At 38.9% G+C, this 22,732-nt stretch overlaps 1 protein-coding gene across 1 annotated transcript in view; it reads left to right on the plus strand.

Annotated features, from left to right (window-relative positions):
- CACNG8 (calcium voltage-gated channel auxiliary subunit gamma 8) overlaps positions 1–18,860 on the plus strand; it is a 124,144-nt gene extending 105,284 nt beyond the window's left edge. The window contains exons 4-5 of the mRNA XM_075276798.1: positions 11,079–11,219; positions 17,602–18,860. Coding sequence (XP_075132899.1) covers positions 11,079–11,219; positions 17,602–18,182 — 722 coding nt within the window. The 3' untranslated portion in view covers positions 18,183–18,860. The remainder of the gene's footprint in view (positions 1–11,078; positions 11,220–17,601) is intronic.
- Positions 18,861–22,732: the final 3,872 nt, after the last annotated feature.

The following is a 22,732-nucleotide window of genomic DNA, read 5'->3' on the forward strand; positions in this document are numbered from 1 at the left end:
TCAGACTCCAAACTCCACTATGGTGAAGACCAAAGAGCTGTCAAAGGACACCAGAAACAAAATTGTAGCCCTGCACCAGGCTGGGAAGACTGAATCTGCAATAGGCAACCAGCTTGGATTGAAGAAATCAACTGTGGGAGCAATAATTAGACAATGGAAGACATACAAGACCACTGATAATCTCCCTCGATCTGGGGCTCCACGCAAAATCTCACCCCGTGGGGTCAAAATGATCACAAGAACATTGAGCAAAAATCCCAGAACCACGCGGGGGGACCTAGTGAATGAACTGCAGAGAGCTGGGACCAATGTAACAAAGCCTACCATCAGTAACACACTACGCCGCCAGGGACTCAGATCCTGCAGTGCTAGACGTGTCCCACTGCTTAAGCCAGTACATGTCCGGGCCCATCTGAAGTTTGCTAGAGAGCATTTGGATGATCCAGAAGAGTATTGGGAGAATGTCCTATGGTTTGATGAAACCAAACTGGAACTGTTTGGTAGAAACACAACTTTTCGTGTTTGGAGGAAAAAGAATCCTGAGTTGCATCCATCAAACACCATACCTACTGTAAAGCATGGGGTGGAAACATCATGCTTTGGGGCTGTTTCTCTGCAAAGGGGCCAGGACGACTGATCCGGGTACATGAAAGAATGAATGAGGCCATGTATCGTGAGATTTTGAGTGCAAACCTCCTTCCATCAGCAAGGGCATTGAAGATGAAATGTGGCTGGGTCTTTCAACATGACAATGATCCAAAGCACACCGCCAGGGCAACGAAGGAGTGGCTTTGTAAGAAGCATTTCAAGGTCCTGGAGTGGCCTAGCCAGTCTCCAGATCTCAACCCTATAGAAAACCTTTGGAGGGAGTTGAAAGTCCGTGTTGCCAAGCGACAGCCCCAAAACATCACTGCTCTAGAGGAGATCTGCATGGAGGAATGGGCCAACATACCAACAACAGTGTGTGCCAACCTTGTGAAGACTTACAGAAAACGTTTGACCTCTGTCATTGCCAACAAAGGATATATAACAAAGTATTGAGATGAAATTTTCTTACTGACCAAATAATTATTTTCCACCATAATTTGCAAATAAATTCTTACAAAATCAGACAATGTGATTTTCTGGATTTTTTTTCTCATTTTGTCTCTCATAGTTGAGGTCTACCTATGATGTAAATTACAGACACCTCTCATCTTTTTAAGTGGTGGAACTTGCACTATTGGTGACTGACTAAATACTTTTTTGCCCCACTGTATGTCATACTCAATTTGTGTCAGAAAAGACACACACAATAAAAAACAGAGAAGTGTAAGGGCTCTTTATTTGTGGGACTAGTTCTACTTTTTATTGGTACCAATGTTTTGGTATGTATGATTTTTTGACAACTTTTTATTGCTATTTTTTGAAGAGAGCAAAGAGACTGAAATATGTTAATTTGCGCACTGTGGTATATATTTATATTTTTACAACAGTCACCATATGGGATAATTAACATTTACATTATATGTAAGTGGTATTTTTTAGCTTTTATTCTTTATTTTTTATTCTTTATTTTAAACTTTTTTTTTGCTTTTTACATGTCCTATAGGGGAATTTGAATCTGGGATCCAACTGCAATGTGCTGTCCCCACAACCCTCAGAAGCTGAGATCGCTATTGATCAGGGCAACCAGGGGGTTAATTCATCAGAGTGAGAATATCTTCCGACTACCGAGGCTGGTTCTCAAATGTCATATATGCTCAGTGCAACGTAATGATACGGCGCAGAGTAGGAAAGGGTTAAAGAAGGTACATATTGGATAAAGACATGCACACAGGCTAAAGTGATATACCTGATGTTCAAATGCTCATAGCTTTGAATTGTTATGCCCAAATTAGTTAGGGAATTTATGAGGTGTATTTAGCCCCTGTTTTTAATAGTATGTAATAAAATTATACCTATTTTAATAAGAGTTCAGTCAGGCTAAAACTTTAGAAGGGAGAGTTGGGAGGAATTTTTCTGTGGCAGATTTTAAGGAGGTTTCTGCCTCAAAAATCCAAATTTAGAAAACTCCATGTGAACATTCCTTATGTCTTCTGTATACTGCCACTTATTTCTCTATTCTCTGACTATTATTCCTTTGAATTGTGCCTCTTATTCCTTTGTATTCTTCCTCTTATTCCATTGTATTCTGCCTTTTATATGCTTTTCAGGACTGTATTTTCTTGTATTTTGCCTCTCACAGTACTGCGGACTGTTCACCATTACCTTCAGTGCTCAATGTCATGCTCATGTGTGCAGGCATGGCATGCTTTATAGAATTGTACTCTTATGCAAATTGGCTGTAAAGTGCTTTAGGGTTGTTGCATTTCCTGCGGAGGCTTTAGTTTCTGCTCTAGATAATCGGTACTAACTGCCACTAGTTCCATCCCCCGTAGCTTAAAGAGATTTTCTGAGATATATAATTTTTTTTCAGACTTTTTTCTAATTGAGACCAAATGAAAATTTCTTGAACTTTTGTAGAAATGGGTGACCAACACGATCTCTATTATAATCACTTCCTTACTGTCCCTCACCATCTGTCATTTATTGTGCACATGACTTTAGGTATTAGCCACACCCACCATGAGTGTCAGGAAAGCTAAAACAGCCAGTTGGTCTTACATTCAGTAGAACCATTCCAAAATGTGGTCTGAGACATCTTTGACTTCTCACTTTTCCAACCCACCTTACCCTTACCTCCCCATCCTGTTGCTCCATTAAAAAAAAATATAATATCGGGGATAGCTCATCAATAAAAATGAGCTGGAAAACCTATTTCAGGTCAGGGCCCAATGGGACGGAAACGCCGCAATTTGCTCGTGGCAGAAACACTGCGGGAAAAATTGTGGCGGAAAAATCACGGCATTTTACAGTACAGGCAAATTGGATAGGATTCTAGTGAATTCCATGCCCACTGGGGCTGTGTGGACACTGCTGCGGGACGTCCCGTGGGGCCTTAGCCTAATAAAGTCCAAGTGTCCTTTTAATTTATTAGCGCCCAATTGCCCCCTTATATATACCCCAATGTATATTAATAATGCCACCTATTGACCCCTTATATAAATAACCTTCCCTAAATTGCTAATGTCCTCTTATAAAATAATCCTCCTTATATTCGTAAAGCCCCTAATGACACATTATAAAGTCATTCCCCACCCTTATATTCATACTTACCACTAATGTCCCTTTTGAAGGCACATATAATAATAAGGCCCCCAATTGCCTTATATAGGCAGTTGAAGGTGCTACTTGTGTTTATGGTGGCTCTATGGTGAGCCCCCTGCAAGCTACTCCTCTTGCCCTTGTGTATGTATGATATCATAACGTGGATATCATACAGGAAATTATTTCTGTCACTCAAGAGTCTAAATTCAAGCTAAATGCAATTCTCTGAGTCTAAGGTAAATACAGTTTTGTGCGTCCAGGGTAAATGCAATTCTCTTACAATATATGCACTTTAACTTCTAAAATATACATATAATCCTTTATTTTGCTGTATATAATTTACTTAGTTTTTGAAACGAACAGTGAGCTAAGTAATGACTCAGCAGTTGAGTAATACAGGTCTTGCTGTACCCTGCTGTATCTTGCTGTATGTGTAGCAGAATAGCTGAATGCTCTGAATATATCATGACCTTACTGTCACACTGCTTGGGCAACATAAATTAACATTAAATTAACACACAAGTTTCTTAAATAATAAATAGAGTGTTATTTATTTATAAAGATATATGATTAAAATATGTTTTGCACATGACTGACCATTTATTGGTGCAGTGCCAGACTGAGCAATGAGCATTTACAAACAGCCTACATTTTAAGAGGATTCAGCCTCTATTAATAAATAACATGAATGAAATTAATGAAAAAAACATTTCACATTTCTAGTGTTAAATTATTTGTTAGCTTAGGTTGTGCCCCCATTTTTATTTTTCATGAAATGTATGTTATAATTGGTTTTACAAATAGTTTTTAGTAAATAATATTCAATTGGTAGGGGTTTTCCAAGGCAAATTTTTTCTTTATTTTTTAAAGTTCTATTAGTTAATAGGGTTAATAAATGCACACGTAACAACAATATTTTGAGTGATTTCTAAGTGTCTCTGGGAGCTTCTAGTATTGTCTCTGGGAGCTTCTGATATCTCCTTCATTTGTTTACTTGGTTCAGCTTCCTTCTGTTTAAGTTCCACACTAGCTCATTTTCACCTCTCCCCCCCCCTTCATCTCTACCTTCCTCCCTCCCATACACCCCCTCCCTGTCTTTCTAACTATCCCGCCCGCTATCCCACCCACTAAGCCTTTCTTAACCTACTCAGCCCAACCCCCAACCCATTATACTTATGTCTCTTCCTTCGAGGCTTCCTCCTCTGGGACAGCCCATCCTTCTTTTCTGATTCTGCCAGCACACGCTATAGTCCCAGTGCTGTTCTGTGCTCTTCAGTCAACGATCCATATCTACTGTGCAGGTGTGGGAGCTGCTCTCAAGCCTGCACAGTAGAGGTGAGTTATCAGCTGAGCACAGAGCAGCACTGGGATTATAGCGCACAACGGCAGTCAGAAAGCAGGGAGAAGCCTGGAAGGAAGAGAGGTAAGTATAATGGAGTGGATGGGGCAGGGGAGTAGTAGTGATGTTCTGTTTCCCGGAAACGGGGAATATGTACAGTGTCTTGTTGGGCAATTTGACTATTTGACTATATAAGGCTAGATTTACACTAGCACTTCCTATATATTCTGGTCTCTATCCCCAAACCCGCTTAAAAAATGCAGAGAGAAAAGTTTTGAAAGCAGGACTTTACTCTCCACATTTTTCCACATTTTTCGGGTGGAAAAACCAGGAGGAAACCCAGTGGACCTCATTATAGTCTATGGGATCCGCGGATTTCTGCAGGAACTGCTTTTTAAACAGGTTAGCTTTCCGTATTTCAGGTCCCCAAGCAGACTTGAAGAGCAGAAAGCACGCAATTTTTTTCTAGGTACCACGTCGGAATAGCCTTAAGAAAGGCTATTCTTCTCCTACCTTTCATTGTCTTCTCCGCGCCGCCATTCGCCTGCAATCCCGGTTTTTCTTGGTATGCAAATTAGCTCTCTCGCAGCACTGGGGGCAGGCCCCAGCTCTCGAACAGCACTGGGGGCGTCCCCAATGCTGCAAGAGAACTCTCTCCAGTGCCGCCTCCATCTTCGTCACCAACCTTGTTTTCACCGTCTTCTTCTGGCTGGGTCAAAATTAAACGCATGCGCAAGTCGGCTCAGCCAGCGGGGCTCGGGCAGAGTCAACTACACATGCGGGAGGCCACTTACTCAAGCATGCGCAGTATGCTCCTGTAGTTCTATGGAGTACTCTATAGAACTACATGCAATCCATATTATACTGTATATATATATTATATTATACTGTGCAAACTTTGGAGCATATTATGCTGTGTAAGGGCAACTGTGGAGCATTATATTGTGCAAGGGCCACCGTGTAACAATATACTGTGCAAGGGCCAATTTGGAGTATTATACTATGCAGGGACACCATGAAGGATACCAGGAGTTCCCAGAGACTCCAGAAATCACTCAAAACACTGCTAAAGATATTTTGGTGCACTTATTAACCTTTTAATAGCACTAAGACACCTTTTCTGAAAATTCATTTTTCCTGGAAAACGGTTTTACATACATTTTACAGTTCTCTCTTAGTCTGAGGGCTCCTACATGGAGCAGTCTGCCCCTTCCCTATCTATTACAGACAGTGTTTTGCTATTCCGTTAGGAGTAACTATACAATAGCAAATGGTTAAAAAAAAAAGCCTAAGTAACCATATATAAACTACCATTCAAAAGATTGAGGTCACCAAGACAATTTTGTGTTTTACACTTTTATTTATCAAATGAGTTGCAAAATGAATAGAAAATATATTCAAGACATTGACAAGGTTAGAAATAATGATTTTTATTTGAAATAATAATTTTCTCCTTCATACTTTCCTTTGGTCAAAGAATGTTTCTTTTGCAGCAATTACAGCATTGCAGACCTTTGGCATTTTAGCTGTTAATTTGCTGAGGTACTCTGGAGAAATTTCACCCCATGCTTCCAGAAGGCCCTCCCACAAGTTGGGTTGGCTTGATGGGCACTTTTTGCGGTCACGCTCCTCCCACAACAGCTCAATGGGGTTGAGATCGTTTGGTGACTGCACTGGCCACTCCATTACAGATAGAATACCAGCGGCCTGCTTCTTCCCTAAATAGTTCTTGCATAATTTGGAGGTGTGTCTTGGGTCATTATCCTGTTGTAGGATGAAATTGGCTCCAATCAATTACTGTCCACAGGGTATGGCATGGCGTTGCAAAATGGACTGACAACCTTTCTTATTCAAAATCCTTTTAACCTTGTACAAATCTCCCTCTTCAGCAGCTTTACCAAAGCAACCCCAGACCATCACATTACCTCCACCATGCTTGACAGATGGCATCAGGCACTCTTCCAGCATCTTTTCAGTTGTTCTGCGTCTCACAAATGTTCTAATGTGTGATCCAGACACCTCAAACTTCAATTCGTCTGTCCATAACACTTTTTTCCAATCTTCCTCTGTCTGTGTTCTTTTGCCCTTATTAATCTTTTCCTTTTATTAGCCAGTATCAAATATGGCTTTTTCTTTGCCACTCTGCCCTGAAGGTCAGCATCCCGGAATCGCCTCTTCACTATAGACGTTTTGCGGGTACTACTTAATGAAGCTGCCAGTTGAAGACCTGTGAGATGTCGATTTTTCAAATTAGAGACTCTAATCTACTTGTCTTGTTGCTCAGTTGTGCAACGGGGCCTCCCACTTCTCTTTCTACTCTGGTTAGAGCCTGTTTGTACTGTCCTTTGAAAGGAGTAGTACACACCGTTGTAGGAAATCTTCAGTTTCTTGGCAGTTTCTCGCATGGAATAGCGATAATTTCTAAGAACAAGAATAGACTATCGAGTTTCACATGAAAGTTTTTTTTTTCTGGCCATTTTGAAAGTTTAATCGAACCAACAAATGTAATGCTCCAGATTGTCAAAAAGAAAAAAAAAGTATGAACTGCACCTGCACATTAGCTAAAAGGAAGACACTTAGTGGCAATGGTTTTGACAGTTTTGTTTTCAGGCAGAAAGCAGCCACATTTTTAGTTAAAGTGCATTACTTATTGGTCCAGAACTTCAATGTAGTTAGGCTAAGTTAAAAAGTGTTTGTACATTAAAAAAAAAAAAAAAAAAAAAAAAAAAATCACACCTTGTATAACTGCTTAAGGCTGAGTCTGGCCATATGTTGTGGAAGATATTGCTGCTTTTTTGAGCCAAAGTAAAGAGTAACTTGGAAGGGAATGGGAAATATAAAGGAAGTACTTACATTTTTCTATTCTTCAAAATCCACTCCTGGCTTTGGCTCAAGAAATAGCAGCAATTTGCAGAAATTCTGCAATAAAAAAACTAGCTTGTCAGCAACGTGTGGCCTAAGGGGGAGTTCACACTACTGTTGAAATGTCCATTGCTGTCTACTGTCATTTGATGACAGCAGTGGACATTAAACTTTCATAGAGAACACAGTTCTCTGAGTCTGTGTTCATTCCCATTGCAGCTATCTTACGTCATGTTTGTTTAGTTTTGTAATGAAAGATAAAGTCCTGCATGCAACTTTTAGTTGTTTACAATAAGATAGTCAAAATACAGTTATATAATCGATATGGACTTAAAGTGCACACACTCAGCTTTAATTTGAGTATTCACATCCTAATTGGAGGAAGGGTTTGTAATATGTAGCCTCTTCTCTTTCATAGGAACCCAAGGTAACTGGCAATTTAAGCTATTTAATGGTCTGCTTAGCCTATTCCTTTGTTAATCCATGATCAATTGAGCAAGCAAAAGGTCTGAAGTTGATTTCCAGGTGTAGCATTTTCATTTGGAAGCTGTTGCTGTGAACCTACAGCATACAGTCAAAGGAGCTCTCAATTGAAGTGAAACAGGCAACCATTAGGCTGATAAAAATAAGAAGAAATTAGTGGAGATAGAAAAGCTCTGGCTAGCTCCTATCCATCGTATCCATCCTAACACATTCTTGTGGGTACAAGTTACTTATATTTTTGTACCATACCCTTATTACACACTCTCAGTTCTACTATCCCTAGGACCCGCTGGAGATGCCTCACCGATAAGGGTACATTGTTTCACATTTTCTGGAGCTGCTCTTTGATTCAACCTTTTTGGGCTGAGGTTAAAGCACTAACTGATTAGCTCTTTCTCCAGGGTGCTCCATTTGATCCTTCTGTTTATTTGCTTAACTTACTTCCTCAACACCTTGGCAGAAAGATCTCCAAGCTGTTCTTGTGCATCGGCACTGCTGCTAAATCACTTATAGCCCTTCATTGGAAAAGTGTCCATCCTCCTACTGGCCCAGCACTTGTGGCTCGCCTCAAAGACATACACAGCTTAGAATTCCTCACAGCTACCCTTAACAATTCTACAGAGAGCTTCCTATCTACCTTCAATCCGTGGAATACATATTGCATTCTTCATAGTCTCTGACTCTTACCCCTTTTCCCTTCTTTCCTCTATTAGAGAGATTCTGGAAATGTTAGGATCTACAAACTTAACAATTTGGTACATTTTCATATAAAAAGAGCGCACTAGTGAGCTTGGGAAATCACCAAATCAAAAGTGGTGGGCGATCATAGAATCCTTTCCAAGTGTTCATCAAAAGAAGCCCAGTTCTGGAACAGCATTCATCAGATAGATGAAACTAAGATCCACCTGTATCAGAATGATGGGAAGAAGTCTGTATGAAGAAAGCATGGAGCGGCTCATGATCCAAACTCACCATATCCTCTATAAAACATTGTAGAGGCAGTGTGAGGCATTGGCTGGCATTGCTTTCTATGGCACAGGGTCACTAGTTTTTATTCATGATGTGACAGAAGAAGCGGCTGGATAAATTCTGAAGAGTACAAGTATATACATGTTGCTCAGATTCAACCAAATGGAGCAAGGTTGACACTTTACGGAGCCTTCACACGATGTAACACAGCGCTCATTCTGATCGTAAAAACACGTTCAGAATGAACGTGTAAAAAGCGGCTCCCATTGACTTGAATGGGAGCCGGCATACGTGCGCTCCCCATTGAAATCAATGGGAGGCTTTTTTCCCTATGCTTTCAATGTATTGCTTTGTGTTAAGGCTCCCTTACAGTGCAGATGGAAAATGATCCAAAACATGCTATAAAAGCAACCCAGGAGTTTTTTAAGACAAAGAAGTGGAATATTCTGCAATGGCCTTGTCTAAAGATGATGGGGTGTGCCTTTCAATTGCTTAAGACAATATTTAAGGCTGAAAGTGCCGCAAACAAGCAACAACTGAAGACAGCTGTAGTAGACAGCTGCCTGACAAAGCATCACAAAAGAGGAAACCTAGGGTTTGGGTGATGTTCATGGGTTCCAGATTTCAGACACTCATTGCCTGCAAAAGATCCTCTTCAAAGTATTAAAAAATATCATTTTATTTATGGTAATATTAATTGGACTAATTACTTTTGATCCCCTGAACCTGAAAGTATTCAGTTCAATTGCATCTCAGTTGTTTCCTTTCAAATTAACATGCATGGCAAGCTGAAATCATGATGAATATGACACTGTCCAAATATTTTTGGACCTAACTGTAGATAGATAGATAGATAGATAGATAGATAGATAGATAGATAGAGTAGAGTAATATATCAAAGTTTCTGATGAAAAGATTCTCTATCCACTAAAAGTGTCATTACAAAATTATTTTCCTGATCTATCACAGTTTAACTTTTTCCTACTGCTTTTAATAGCACACAGGAAGAAATTACATAAAAAGGTTGTATTTTGCACAGACTTATAATGGCTAAATGCATAATAGAGTATGAATACAAGGCAAAACGTCTTTCTACTGGCTAATAGTGAATAGCACTATATCATCAGTGTGTGCCGCCCGTGCTCTGCTGTGCTTCTGCGGCCCCTTTCATTTAATGAACAGGAGCCGCAAAATCGGACAGGAATAGGGCCTGTTCCATATTTTGCGGCCCTGGCTGTCGGACCCCACACAGGACCATTTAATTCACGGTCACGTGTACGGGCCCATAGAAATAAATGAGTCAGTGTACTATCCAGGAAAAAGTTAGATAGCACACTGACCATTCATATGGTCACCTGCAAGGAGCTTTATTCTTTCTCTAGATCTGCCTTAATAAGTTTTTATTAAGGGGGCGTTCACACTATCATCATTGTCCGACAGGTAGTGTCCGCTCCTAGTGTCCGTTCAAAATCTCGCACGGACATTAGGAGCAGACACTATCCCTGTCCGTGACACTTTTCATTCATTTAGATGGCGATCGGGTGCGTTCTTTTGCACTCCGTGCCTGTCCTTAACTGTCCATTTGTAAAGATGTCCGACTTTTCAAGCGGACAGAAAAAACCTACATGTTGGGTTTTGCTGTCTGCTTGAAAAGTCGGACATCTTTACAAATGGACAGTTAAGGTGCATCCTCCACCAGACTATGCGCCTGGAGGAAAATGTACCAAAGCTCATAGCTGTCATAAATTTCCTGCATCATTTATGCCCAATTTCTGAACATCCTTACTTTTTCATACCTTGTTTTTTAGGAAAGTGGTAAAGGTGGCTCAGAGTTAAGAAAAGGTTTACATTTTTTGTGCAAAAAAACCCCCAATGCTTTTATGGCTTGTACCCCAGAAAATGCCAGAAAACTGGCGTACAAGGCATAATATATCTGAGTCAATCTTTTTAAGTTTGATATTTCACAGTATAATGACTCAGTTGTAATAGGAACATCTGTACATAGATATCAACAAATGTTTAATTATCTTTCAGGTCCACCATTTTTCTCTTCAATTATATGTAGTGCAGTGCTCTGGATAATACATAATGTTGAAATAGCAGCTAAAAATATGACTACTGATATATCATGATAATGTGAGTCAAGTTATCAAAAGTTAGTAATCATTTAGTGTAAATAGGAAAAATAGAAAATAATTGTCACATACTGGTACTGATTGTTTTCTTTGTATGTCAGGTGTGGTTCGTGCCTCGAGCATCTTCCCTATCCTCAGTGCCATGCTCCTATTACTTGGGGGCCTTTGTGTTGCTGCAAGCCGTGTTTACAAATCCAAACGCAACATTATTTTGGGGGCAGGAATTCTATTTGTTGCTGCAGGTAAGTAAATTTGAACTAGAAAAATGTATTCAAAGTTTTACAACTTATTTTGGTTTACAGGATAACAGGATAGTATAAACTACTGTTTTGTTAAGCTGTGTTCATATCTGTATCAGAGGCCTCCACTGAAGGTTCTATGAAATGTTATGAGAAGAATAGCCCTTTATGGAGCACTATTATCTGACATCTAAAATGATGAATACCTGCTTGGAACCCAGTAATATCCAGGATAGGTAAATAAGGTAATCAGAAACCATGATGCAGATGTGAACATACATGATTGCTCATAATTGTGGCCCACAATGATTATTTCAAAGTACAGTAAAATATTGTGTTATATTTTATGTATTATATGCTTAGTGCTCACCACATAAATATGTACAATGTGGTTAATCTTAAAGTTGATGACCTCTTGTGTACATGATATGTGAGCTAGGCCCAGCAAAACTGTTTAAAGTGTAGGACTCATTTAGGTTAGGTATCTTATCTACTATTAAAGGTGTTGGATATAAATTCCTACTCTTAGGCAGTGATATAATTCTGATTCTTTTCTAACTATAATTGTGTGTGTGTGTATATATATATATATATATATATATATATATATATATATATATATACGAAACATGTTGGGTGGCTGCTTGCTTTTCTTTGTTTTAGGTCAGGACTCAAGTGTCTCTTTATATAACCAATGTGATGATAGAGGAGCCTAGATAACATGACAGTTATTTCAGACAGAAATGCATTACATAGGCGGAGCATGAACGCTGATATTGATGGACGCATAGCTCCTGAAGCTCCATTACACTTAGATCAGTGATATTACTCTATTAGCGTTTTCAGACTGAAAATGGTCAAGGTAGGAAGGGACTGGAGTGGTGACAGCACAGACCTGCTGAGAACATCCAATTCCCAGGCAGACATGCAAAAATTTCTTAAGAAAAAGAGCTTCAAGATGCCCCCTGAGAACAACATCCATGAAAACACTGCAACAAACTCTGAAATGTAGGGGCTTACAAGGAGACTTTAACCCAAACATTATCACAAAAAATTGGGGGCTAAAGTGACATTATATTAGAAAAAAAAAATTAAATTTTCATGTCTCAATGGCAAAAAAAATTTGTTTTAATTGCCGTGAAATGCTGAAAAGGTTAAGAAACTTCCTAAATGCAGTTATGGATTTTTCCAGGAGTGAAGTTTTTAGAATGGGGTGATTTATGGGGGTTTCTATTAGAGAGGTCTTTCAAGACCCCTTCAGAACTGAACTGGCCCCTTGAAAAATGTGTGTTGGAAATATTCTTAAAAATTTGTAAAATTACTGCATGACTTGTAAGACGTTCTCAGAAAAAGTCTGGCTCAAGCGGTTAAACGGTACTTTAAAGGCTAGCAAATCTACAATCTGAAGTGCAGTCTATTGGCAGCAGAGTAGAAACACTAGATGGAGCTTATGTGGAGGTGACCCAGAACGCCTGGACATTGGCACACAAACTAGATTCCCACATGGCCTATCTTAATCAAACCTACCTAATGGTGCCCAATTCAAGGGGCTGCCCAATATCTGGGCACTTGACTCATTGAAGAAGGTAATGCAGGAACTTTTTACGACCTTAGTGGAAGAAGAAAGAGTGGCCATGATCCAGATAGAGCGTGTACATAGAGCCCTCAGGCCAGAACCAGGACCAGACAATTGCTACAGGATGTCATCTGTGGCTTTCTCCCTTCTACTTACATCACAACCATCCTGATTGCAGGCTGAGGGAGTGAGAAAGTAGTCTATAAGGATGCTGAGTTACGACTCTTTCAAGATGTTGCCCTGTCTATGCTGACTCTTAGAGACCCTCAGAGCAAATAACCTAACCTATGTCTTGTTGTTCCCTCTTGGACTTTTGATCTTGAAAAATGGGCGCAGGATTCTCATACACTCATCATGGGATCTGGAGGCAGAATGTCCAATCCTTGGGACACTTCCGATGCAGATAAAATCCTGGATGCCAATTACCCAATGACCCTGCTTTACCCCTGGTGCTCCAAAACTGGTATCTGTTCGACTGGAGAGCCGCTTTAAGTCACCTAAATTGGCGATTTAGCAGTTGCATCACCTTGATAAGAACTTCTCCTAGAAGGCCACTGCTCCCCAAGAGGGATTGTGAATTATCAGTACAATCCCCCACGACCTTGCTTCTTCCCTACTTACTATGTACATCTCAGTTATATAGGATTTGTTGTTACCAGTACCACAGCTTTGGTTCTTAATAGTAACTGTTGGGAATTTGGAGCAGATATGAAGGTCTAGTGTCCCCTACCATGTCTCCTTTATCTGGTTATGACATATATGGATAGGCACTGGCATCATAACATCACCCTGATAGCAGATACTCACATATATTGTCTTACTGCTTCTAGTATTAACAGGGTTATATGTTTAACTGATAGAATAGCATTCTCTATTTCTTTAATATACAGCAAAAACCATATAGCTAGATGTTGTATATAAGCTGATCCTCACTCTGTGGTCCGTGATGCCTTAAGCATAGGTACTGTCCTGATGTAGTAGTTGGGCATAAGCACGACAAAGTTTTCTTTACAGGTCATGTGTACATGTTCTTATACCGAGCAAAGATGTGTTATATTCTGCTACGCACCACCCTACCTGTCTTTGTATCTCTAAATGGTATTTTACCTGGCATATTGCCCGAGTGCTATGGTTAACTACTGATTTGGCGTTATCTGTCTTACAGGCCATTTACCGCTATAACTATACAGCTAGATGTTGTATATGTGTTGCTTGACACTTCCTTCACCTAAAATGCCTCAATGTGTCGGTAATACACCGATGCTATAGTTAGTGTGACCTTCTTCTAGTGAGATCTTCTTCTCAAAAGGGCCTGTGTAGTTATACTTAGATTGTAAGATGCTATGTTACCTAGCAATATGTAATAACCTTATACATATTTGTATTCCTAAAATGTACCTTGCCTGACATCTCATGTTACAATTAACGAACTTTGGGATCAATGCCATACCTTAACCCATCACTCCCCCAAAACTCCACGCCAGCCTGTGTACCAATGTTAATTAGCTAGTCTACTTACTCGCATTTTGCTTCCCCTTCTTCCTCTAACGATTCAGAAACAAAATGTCCGTGATACCTTAGTGGAATCTTAAACCAGTCTCTTCCAGCATTAGCCTTAACTATTTATGATGCTTCCTCTCTCAACACTTATTTGTTGCTCACGCCTGATGTTTTGTACAGAGTGTCCCACTCTGGAGTACAACTTTAAAAATGTGAATTACTCTGCAAGGTATGCATGTATAATCATGCAACAAGGTTCAAAATATTCCTTATTTAATGAAGAATTGATTTTGTGTCATACAGAGGTGGGCGCTATAGCTGGTGCCACTATGTTGGCAAGCATACAGTATACCATACCATAAAGAGTGTTCATTATGAAGACCTACTGGGTCACAGAGACAACAAAACAGGGTCAGAGGGAATATTTGAAGAAATTTGGAGGGAGAAACCCACCTACCTTCAAAATCATCACAAATTTGGCCAAAAAGTTAGAGGCTATCGGAAGCCTGCTTGATCAGCATTATGGAGGACGACCTCGGATGTCGGCTATGACTGTGCAAAATGTTACAGACCGTTTGAAAAATTTAAAATCCAACAAAATCATTACGTCGGTTAGCTCAGAAACCGGGTACTCAAAGTCGACCTGTCAACAAGCCGCCAAGAAAGGAAAAATCAAGCCTGTTCCAAAAAAGCACAATAGCTTCTGTCAAGTACACATTTGTGAATCTCTACGTGCCTATGGAGGACAGCTTACTTTGCTCCTAGAAATACTGAAGACCTTGAAGCTTTTCGCTGAGGGACAGGTGGCGACCTCAACCTGGCCATTAACCCATTTTTGGATACCTCTTCTTCAGTCATTCCCAAATCACAAAAACCGCTTGGCAAGCTGTCTGGTGCCTTACAATACCTTGACCAAACTGATGTCTGGCGCACTCAGCACCCAACTACTAAAGATTAGTAGGCTAGACTACTTCTTTATCTCCCGAAGCTTATTGATCCTTTTTTCATGGTCTCAGATTGGCTCCATCATTATCTCAGACAATGCCCCTGTGTCTCTCACAACTACCTTACGAAAACTACCCTTCAAAAAGTGGAATTGAGGAGTTGACACTGATAAACAAATATCTCTCTAGCTATTTTGAATTCAAAACGTGGATTGTGCCAAACAATTATATGGGAACCGCATGAATCGAATCTTATATATTAGAATCCACAAGAAGAAGAAAAGTTACCTGGCGCCCGTATGTAAAAAAAACCCCAGAAGGGGGCTGAAGATAAACAGTTGCAGCTCTTACCCGGACACCAACCGGTGAGGTGGTGGAGGTTAATGAACAAGAAAAAAAAAAATAATAAAAACCCGGGATATCTATAGAGCGCTACTGTGTGACAGTAAAACAAAGGCCAATTGCATGCAAAAATAAAACCAAATAATTGAGTCTTTATTGATTCCAATTGACAGTAGAAAAATAGGCGAAATATAGGCTACGCGTTTCGACGCCGAACGGGCGTCTTCCTCAGGCCACTAGAACAATAGTAGTAAAAAATACACAGATCAGCAGATTGCCAAAGCTTAAAAATATTACAAATATAGAAACAATCTATGGTATGTTCAAAGCAGGAAACAAGTTGTAATTTCACAAACATGATAGATACAAAGTTAAAAACTGAGACAGTAGTCTTATCTTATATTCAGTCAATCAAAGGTTCACATGTAGGGTAAGTTTGTAATAAGTTATATCAGAAAATGTTACTCACAGATGTCCTGAACTGTCAGAGCATGGGAATCAGCTAACCTGCGCTCCAGACAGCCAGAGCTATAATATATTCTCTATTAAAGAAACTTAGAAATCTGGCAATTTGTATCCCTGTCATGTGACTGTTTATTAATTTCCTTTTGCGGTACAGATAATGTGTCATATATCCAACACGTGACATTTATTGACTTATCACTGTTATTTTCCAGTAGGCATGTGTTGTCAGATCTGAGATCACAGAAATGTAAGCATGTCACTAGAAGGAAGATAGGAAGATATGCAGCAGTAAAATTGAAGTAAATTTTACTCTAGCAGGAACTGCAATGCTTAATGTATACAATACAAGGCACTAAGCTTGGAAGCTAAAATATCAAAAGGGTTTGACCTGTTCTCCATTGTTTTTATTTGGAACAGAAAAAAACATAGTTGTGCTTTTCTGTCCAGGGGTGAGGTTTGGCCCTACGCTTAAGTACTATTATTATACTCTGGGGTCTCCTCAAACCACAGAGTATAATAAGTAGAGACCCAGGGAAAGTGATTAAAAATAACAAACACTTATACTCACCTTGCCTCACCTCTCCTGGGCATCCTCGATCTGTCTGACTCACTTCAGCATCTTCTTTAGTCTTCTTCTGACTGTGACTGAGGTGATGTGGGGTGTGTTGATGTCATTACACACCCCATGTGATCGCTGGAGCTCAATCACATGCTCCAGCAGTGATGCCTGGGGCACAGGACCTTAGTCACAGTCCAGAAGAGCCCTGTAGAGGGTGCTAAGGACTGTATAGCAGTCACGGATGTGAGCTATTATACTGTATGAGGCTAATGATGGTGGCCACTATACTGTATCAGGGCTGTGATGGGGCCATTATACTATATGGGGATAAGATGGGGCCATTATACTGTATGAAGTCAATTGTGTGGGGTATTATACTATATGGGGCAGTGATGTAGAACCCTTATACTGGGGCCTCTAAAAGGTGGTGTGGCCTTGTGTTAAAGGGGGCATGGCCCAAAAAAATTTAATTCTACGCTTTGTAAATTATTGTGTTGAGCACAATGACTCTTCTCCCTCCCACCCCTGGAAAATTTTAAACCCACCCCTGTGCACAGAGAGCAGGACAAATAGAGTTCAAATTTGAATCTTTTAGCTTCCATCTGACAAATTAAAGTGAATGTTTCAGTATACCTGAATATTATTTTGCCAATGGAAGAAATACCCCTAATAGAAAGCAATAGTGGAGGGAAAAATTAAATGTGTATGCAACCTAAGGTTGGTTTCACACATAGCATTTAAAAAAGAAAAAAAAATGCAACTCTATGAGCCAAAGCCAGGAGTGTATTTAAAAGGAATGCAAAATGTATAAGAAGAACTAGATTCACTTCTAAATCTTTAAAAACATAAAAGAAGCACAGGAAACTTAGCCGTGAACACGACAGAGGAGCAAGGAGGTGGAGTGCTGTTAGGAGGTTGTAATAAAAGAATAAATATTGTACATGTTATACTAACCAATGAATCCTCGACTAACTTTCTTGCTTTTACATTTATTGGCAGGTTTAAGCAACATTATTGGTGTTATTGTTTACATTTCTGCCAATGCTGGAGATCCTGGTACTAAGAGGGATGATGAAAAAAAAAGTCATTATTCATACGGTTGGTCCTTTTATTTTGGGGGACTTTCTTTTATCATTGCCGAAATGATTGGGGTCCTTGCAGTTAATATCTACATTGAAAAGAACAGAGAAGCACATTGTAAATCACGTACTGAGCTGATCAAAAATCCATCAGCTATTCTTCGTTTACCAAGCTATCGTTTTCGATATCGCCGGCGCTCTAGATCAAGTTCACGATCCACTGAACCTTCTCAGTCAAGGGACACTTCTCCAGTTGGAGTGAAAGGGATACCATCTACTGATATTTCTATGTACACATTGTCAAGAGATACCTCCAAGGCTAATGTAAGCAGTTTGTATAACACAGAGCGTGGAGATCACAGTTTTTTACAGCTGCACAACTGCTTTCCCAAGGAACCTGGGGTCACCGTCACCGTCACAGGACCAGCCTCAAACACAGGCACCCTGGGCAAGGACGGTTCAAACACCAACACTCTAAACAGGAAAACTACCCCTGTGTAGGTAGTCTCAAGGCTAAGGTCTTCTAAGTGAGTGTGCGAGAGTGAGTGTGGAATTTGTGTGATAGTATGCAAGTTTTAGGACGGAGGTAGGAGCCATTTTATGCCATGTAGCTGCCAATTTCTGGTAAAGAGGTGTTAGGAATCTCTCTATCAATGAAAGAAGTTTTGGAACCAAATGAAAAAGTTCTAATCCCTGCATTATATTCTTTTGATAAAACATACTAGTTGAAATATAATGTATGTTATGTGATGCTGATTGACAACTTCTTTTTGAAAAAAAAATCACAACTAAGTCAATATTGCTGCTAAGCTATAGTTTCTGTCACAGAGTACCTGCATAATAGGGATGAAAATTAATAAATACTTTCAACCAAGACAAATTCCATAAATTATTTAAAGTCACCTTTTGTGACTTATGTTTCATAGTCAATTCCATAATTCTCAATTCCATATAAGATAACTATTTTGGGGCATCTTTTCATATAACTGTACATTGTGCTGTTCCTCCTTTACTCTTCCTTGAAATTTGTAAACAAATTAACAACTGGATATTACAATTCCCCTTGTAAAAGGATCATATTTTTACCAATTCTGACACTGTCTGATCAGGGCTAGCAATAGTGTAGAGGCACTTGCTTTTGAAAAACAGAATTTCAGCTTATTGATTCATTTGCAGGTGGAATGATGAGAAATGGCAAAATGCAGATTTCTAAAAAAATAAATACAAAATGCCACGCATTGTTATTGCATGGAAAATATAAATGTTTACAAAAGATGTGAAAACTATTGATAAATCCTTTTAATATAATAATTTCATTGCAATGTTATGTATACATATAAGTTATGTTTAAAAAAAACAGTCCTCATTAACAAAAACAATATAATGAGAATTACTACATATGTCAATCTATTCTGCTATTCGCTGCTGGGTAAAACAGTCCTTACCAAGGTTAAATTAATTTATTTTAGTGTTTGTCCTGTTCTACCATCCCACCTTTTGTTAACTTACAGTGGATTTGGGGGAATCCCATTCATTCTCCACTGGGATCTACAGCCGGACCTTTCTTCATCTCCCTGTGTACCTTTGTAAAACCATTTTTATTAGGTATTAAACATTTTAGACCCTGTAGAATATTACTTTGTTACAGTACATGAAACATGCTGCCAGAAGATTGGATGATGTAGTCATAGCTAGACTTTTTTCCTGGAGCAAAGATAATGCCCGGTGGATTTTGGTGCCTCCATTTGGCATCCAATACTTGGGAAAAATATCCCCAGCCCTAGCCTAACCATACATCTAAGAGACTTTACAGGATATCCCTTAATTAAATAAATAAATATATATATATATATATATTCTATAAATTGTAGGTTGGGTTGAGAGGAAAGTCCAGTAATTATACTTAAAGGGGTTTACCAGGTCAAGAAAAAGGTTATGGACAATTGTTTTTAAAAAAAATGATACTCACCTCTGTTCCATAGTGATTCCCCAGTGGTCCCCTTAGATCTTTCCACTGGCCTACCAAAGTCAGTGATGGAAGCAGTCACATGTGGGGTCATTCACATCGTTGCTGGAGCTTCTTCTCCCACGACTGGAATGGAGGGGAGAAGGGATATCACTCAACTTTGTATTATAAACAATTCTCTGACCTTTTGGCCCATAAATATCTTCAATAAAACACAGGATTTAATCAATTATATGTTATTAAGTGTACAAGTCTTAATAGGTCCACTACTCTTGTCCCTTGAGGACGAGAGGCTAACGGAGTCAAAATCTACAAATAAATTTTCCTGACTTCAATTTAATATTTTTATTCTCTTTGCATGGTAACAGGAGTATGGAATTTCAAAACTTACTATTTCCATTTTAGGGGATAATCATACACATCAGGGAGAGTGTTTGCCTACATAGGCAGTACGGAGACTTACAAGTCATTCCTGCTCCGCTAGGGATTTTGGGTAAAAAATATGCAAATCTATTCTCCAGGATGTAATTAGGAGAAAAGTGCACTCTGTACGCCACCCTCTAGAGGGCAGCATCCTTAATATCATGCATGACTCAGTTATAAAGTCTTTTTAAGCATGATGTGGATTTAAATAGATTTGCATATTTTTTACCCAGAATCCCTAGCGGAGTAGGAATGACTTGCAAGTCTCCGTACTGCCTATGTAGGCAAACACTCTCCCTGATGTGTATGATTATCCCCTCACCCTGGTCTATAGTCTCTCACTCTGCCAAATCAGTATCCCTACGCTATGCTGAGGATGGCCCAATAGGCCGAAACAGCGCTTTCCATAGCTGGGAATCTGTTCCTTTTGGGATAGAAATACTAATTTGGCAATTAAATCCACATCATGATTAAAAAGACTTTTTAACTGAGTCATGCATGATGTTAAGGATGCTGCCCTCTAGAGGGTGGCGTACAGAGGCACTGTTTTCCTAATTACATCCTGAAGAATAGATTTGCATATTTATTTCCATTTTAGACAGTTGCAGGTATGATGGTAGGACATATAGAGGGCAAAATAGGTCAGAATGTATCTAAAGAAACAATGGTGAAAAGTTTGTTTAAAAGATTATGCTACATGGACTTATATTTCATGGGGCATAATTATAGGGGTGCAAAAGTCTTTTTGGCCCATAGGAGAAAGCCACTACTATAAATGATTTTACAATTGGGCCCAGGAGTTTTATAGTTTTATGTTATTTACCTCTTCTCACATTAATTTGTTGGATGAATAGTATAACCCATTTTAAATCTGGAAATAAGTAATTGCAAATAATATGTGGCAGGTAAGTAATGCTTCTTTTACTATTGTACACCATTGTATTGCCCCCATTTGTTGCAAACTCAGACATTTCTTTAAAAAAAAAGTCAGCTAAACTTAAAAAAAAATATAGTTAAAGAGGTTGTATATTTTCAGCAAATACTTGTTGTTTGTGTAACAAAAAGTTATTCAATTTTCTAATATATTATAATATAATATTTCTGGATCTATCAATCAGTCCATGATCGTGTGATGAACACACAGGAGTACTGTGCATTACTTGACTTGTGAATGTAATGATCATGGACTTTCCATTACATGACCATGGACTGATTTTTATCCAATGGAGTAAACAAAGAATGACAGTAAGCAGAGATATAGAAAACTTTGGGGGGGTGACACAAAGTATACTGGATAATTGTATAACTTTTTATTAAACACCCAATAACATTTAGTTGCTGAAATTGGATAACCCCTTTCCGAGCAGTGAGCTTCAATCCATTTATCTTCCAAAAAAATAAAACCAACATGGATTCAGGAAGCTTATGTTCTTGTCCAGACCATTGTCCGGAATATTCTGTTTCTGCATATGCAGAACTCATATTGATGGCACCAAGTGGGCTTCAGTGAATTAATGCGTGGCTCTACATGGTTACTTAGATGTTTAGACATATTAATGTGCTGGAGATAAGACATCGAATAACAGATTGCTCTAATATCTCAGCTTTATCGAACATTGAGCAGAACAGGAAGTCAAGTTTAAATCCAGTAAAGCTTTAATATAAGTGAAGGTAGAGTATACAATGGCTAGAGGCTTTGCAGATGATGGACAGGACCTCTACTGGATGAATGTAAATCTCATGGCAGTTTGAAGTTAGGCAATAGATGATCCTCATGTACAATTTGTAATCATTTTCTGTGAATTTATGTTTAACGAATTATTAGATAAACACAAAATTTACTCGTTATGATGTATACAAGACAGGAATTGCTCTTTGTCTTCTGCTTTGACATAGGGATAAAGAATCAATGCCCAGTAATATCAACTATGCTACAGGTGAAGGAAGTCACGGAAATCTTAACAGGTTTATATTTGAGTCACTGAAGAATGAACCCAGCTTTATTCATGTGCCCAAAATAACGGTATTCTACTTTGTAATAGTTTTTGTGGAAGAAAACTCCTGAATGAGTTCACACATAGAGAATTCTTTAGCTGCACTCTTGAGCCACTACAAGGAAAGTTTAAGGTGTTCTTTTGGTTATATTTCAGTACTGATGATAAATCTTTCCAAGACTGTAATTTAGAATTAGTAATAACATTGCCAATAAGATGTATAATATGCAGATAAATAGGCAGGATGTTTATATTGCATAAATATACAGAAAAATTCATTTCATCCAACATTTTATAATCCAGAAAATCTGATTATACGGAATGTGTTTCCTAACACAGAACTGACAAGAATGAAGCAGAAGAGCTGACAAATGTATTCTATTTAATGGCACCAATGGTTTAAAAGTGAGGAAAGTTATTTTTGCACTTGTTCTTGTACTCAGCATATACCCATACACTGTAAGTTCACCCCACAGCAGGGCTCGGCAACCTCTTTTCTATGGCGTTCCAATTTAAAACATACAGCAAAAAACAACGATAAATGCTTAGTGTGCCATACAATACATCTAAGGATGTCATGTACGGAGCCTTACATGAAAGTCACGTAATGCAAACCATAACAGCAACCAATTAATTCGCTGATTAAACTTATACTTCAATGTCATCCT

The sequence above is a fragment of the Leptodactylus fuscus genome, chromosome 6 (assembly GCF_031893055.1).
Source record: "Leptodactylus fuscus isolate aLepFus1 chromosome 6, aLepFus1.hap2, whole genome shotgun sequence".
In the NCBI taxonomy this organism is placed as follows: Eukaryota; Metazoa; Chordata; class Amphibia; order Anura; family Leptodactylidae; genus Leptodactylus; species Leptodactylus fuscus.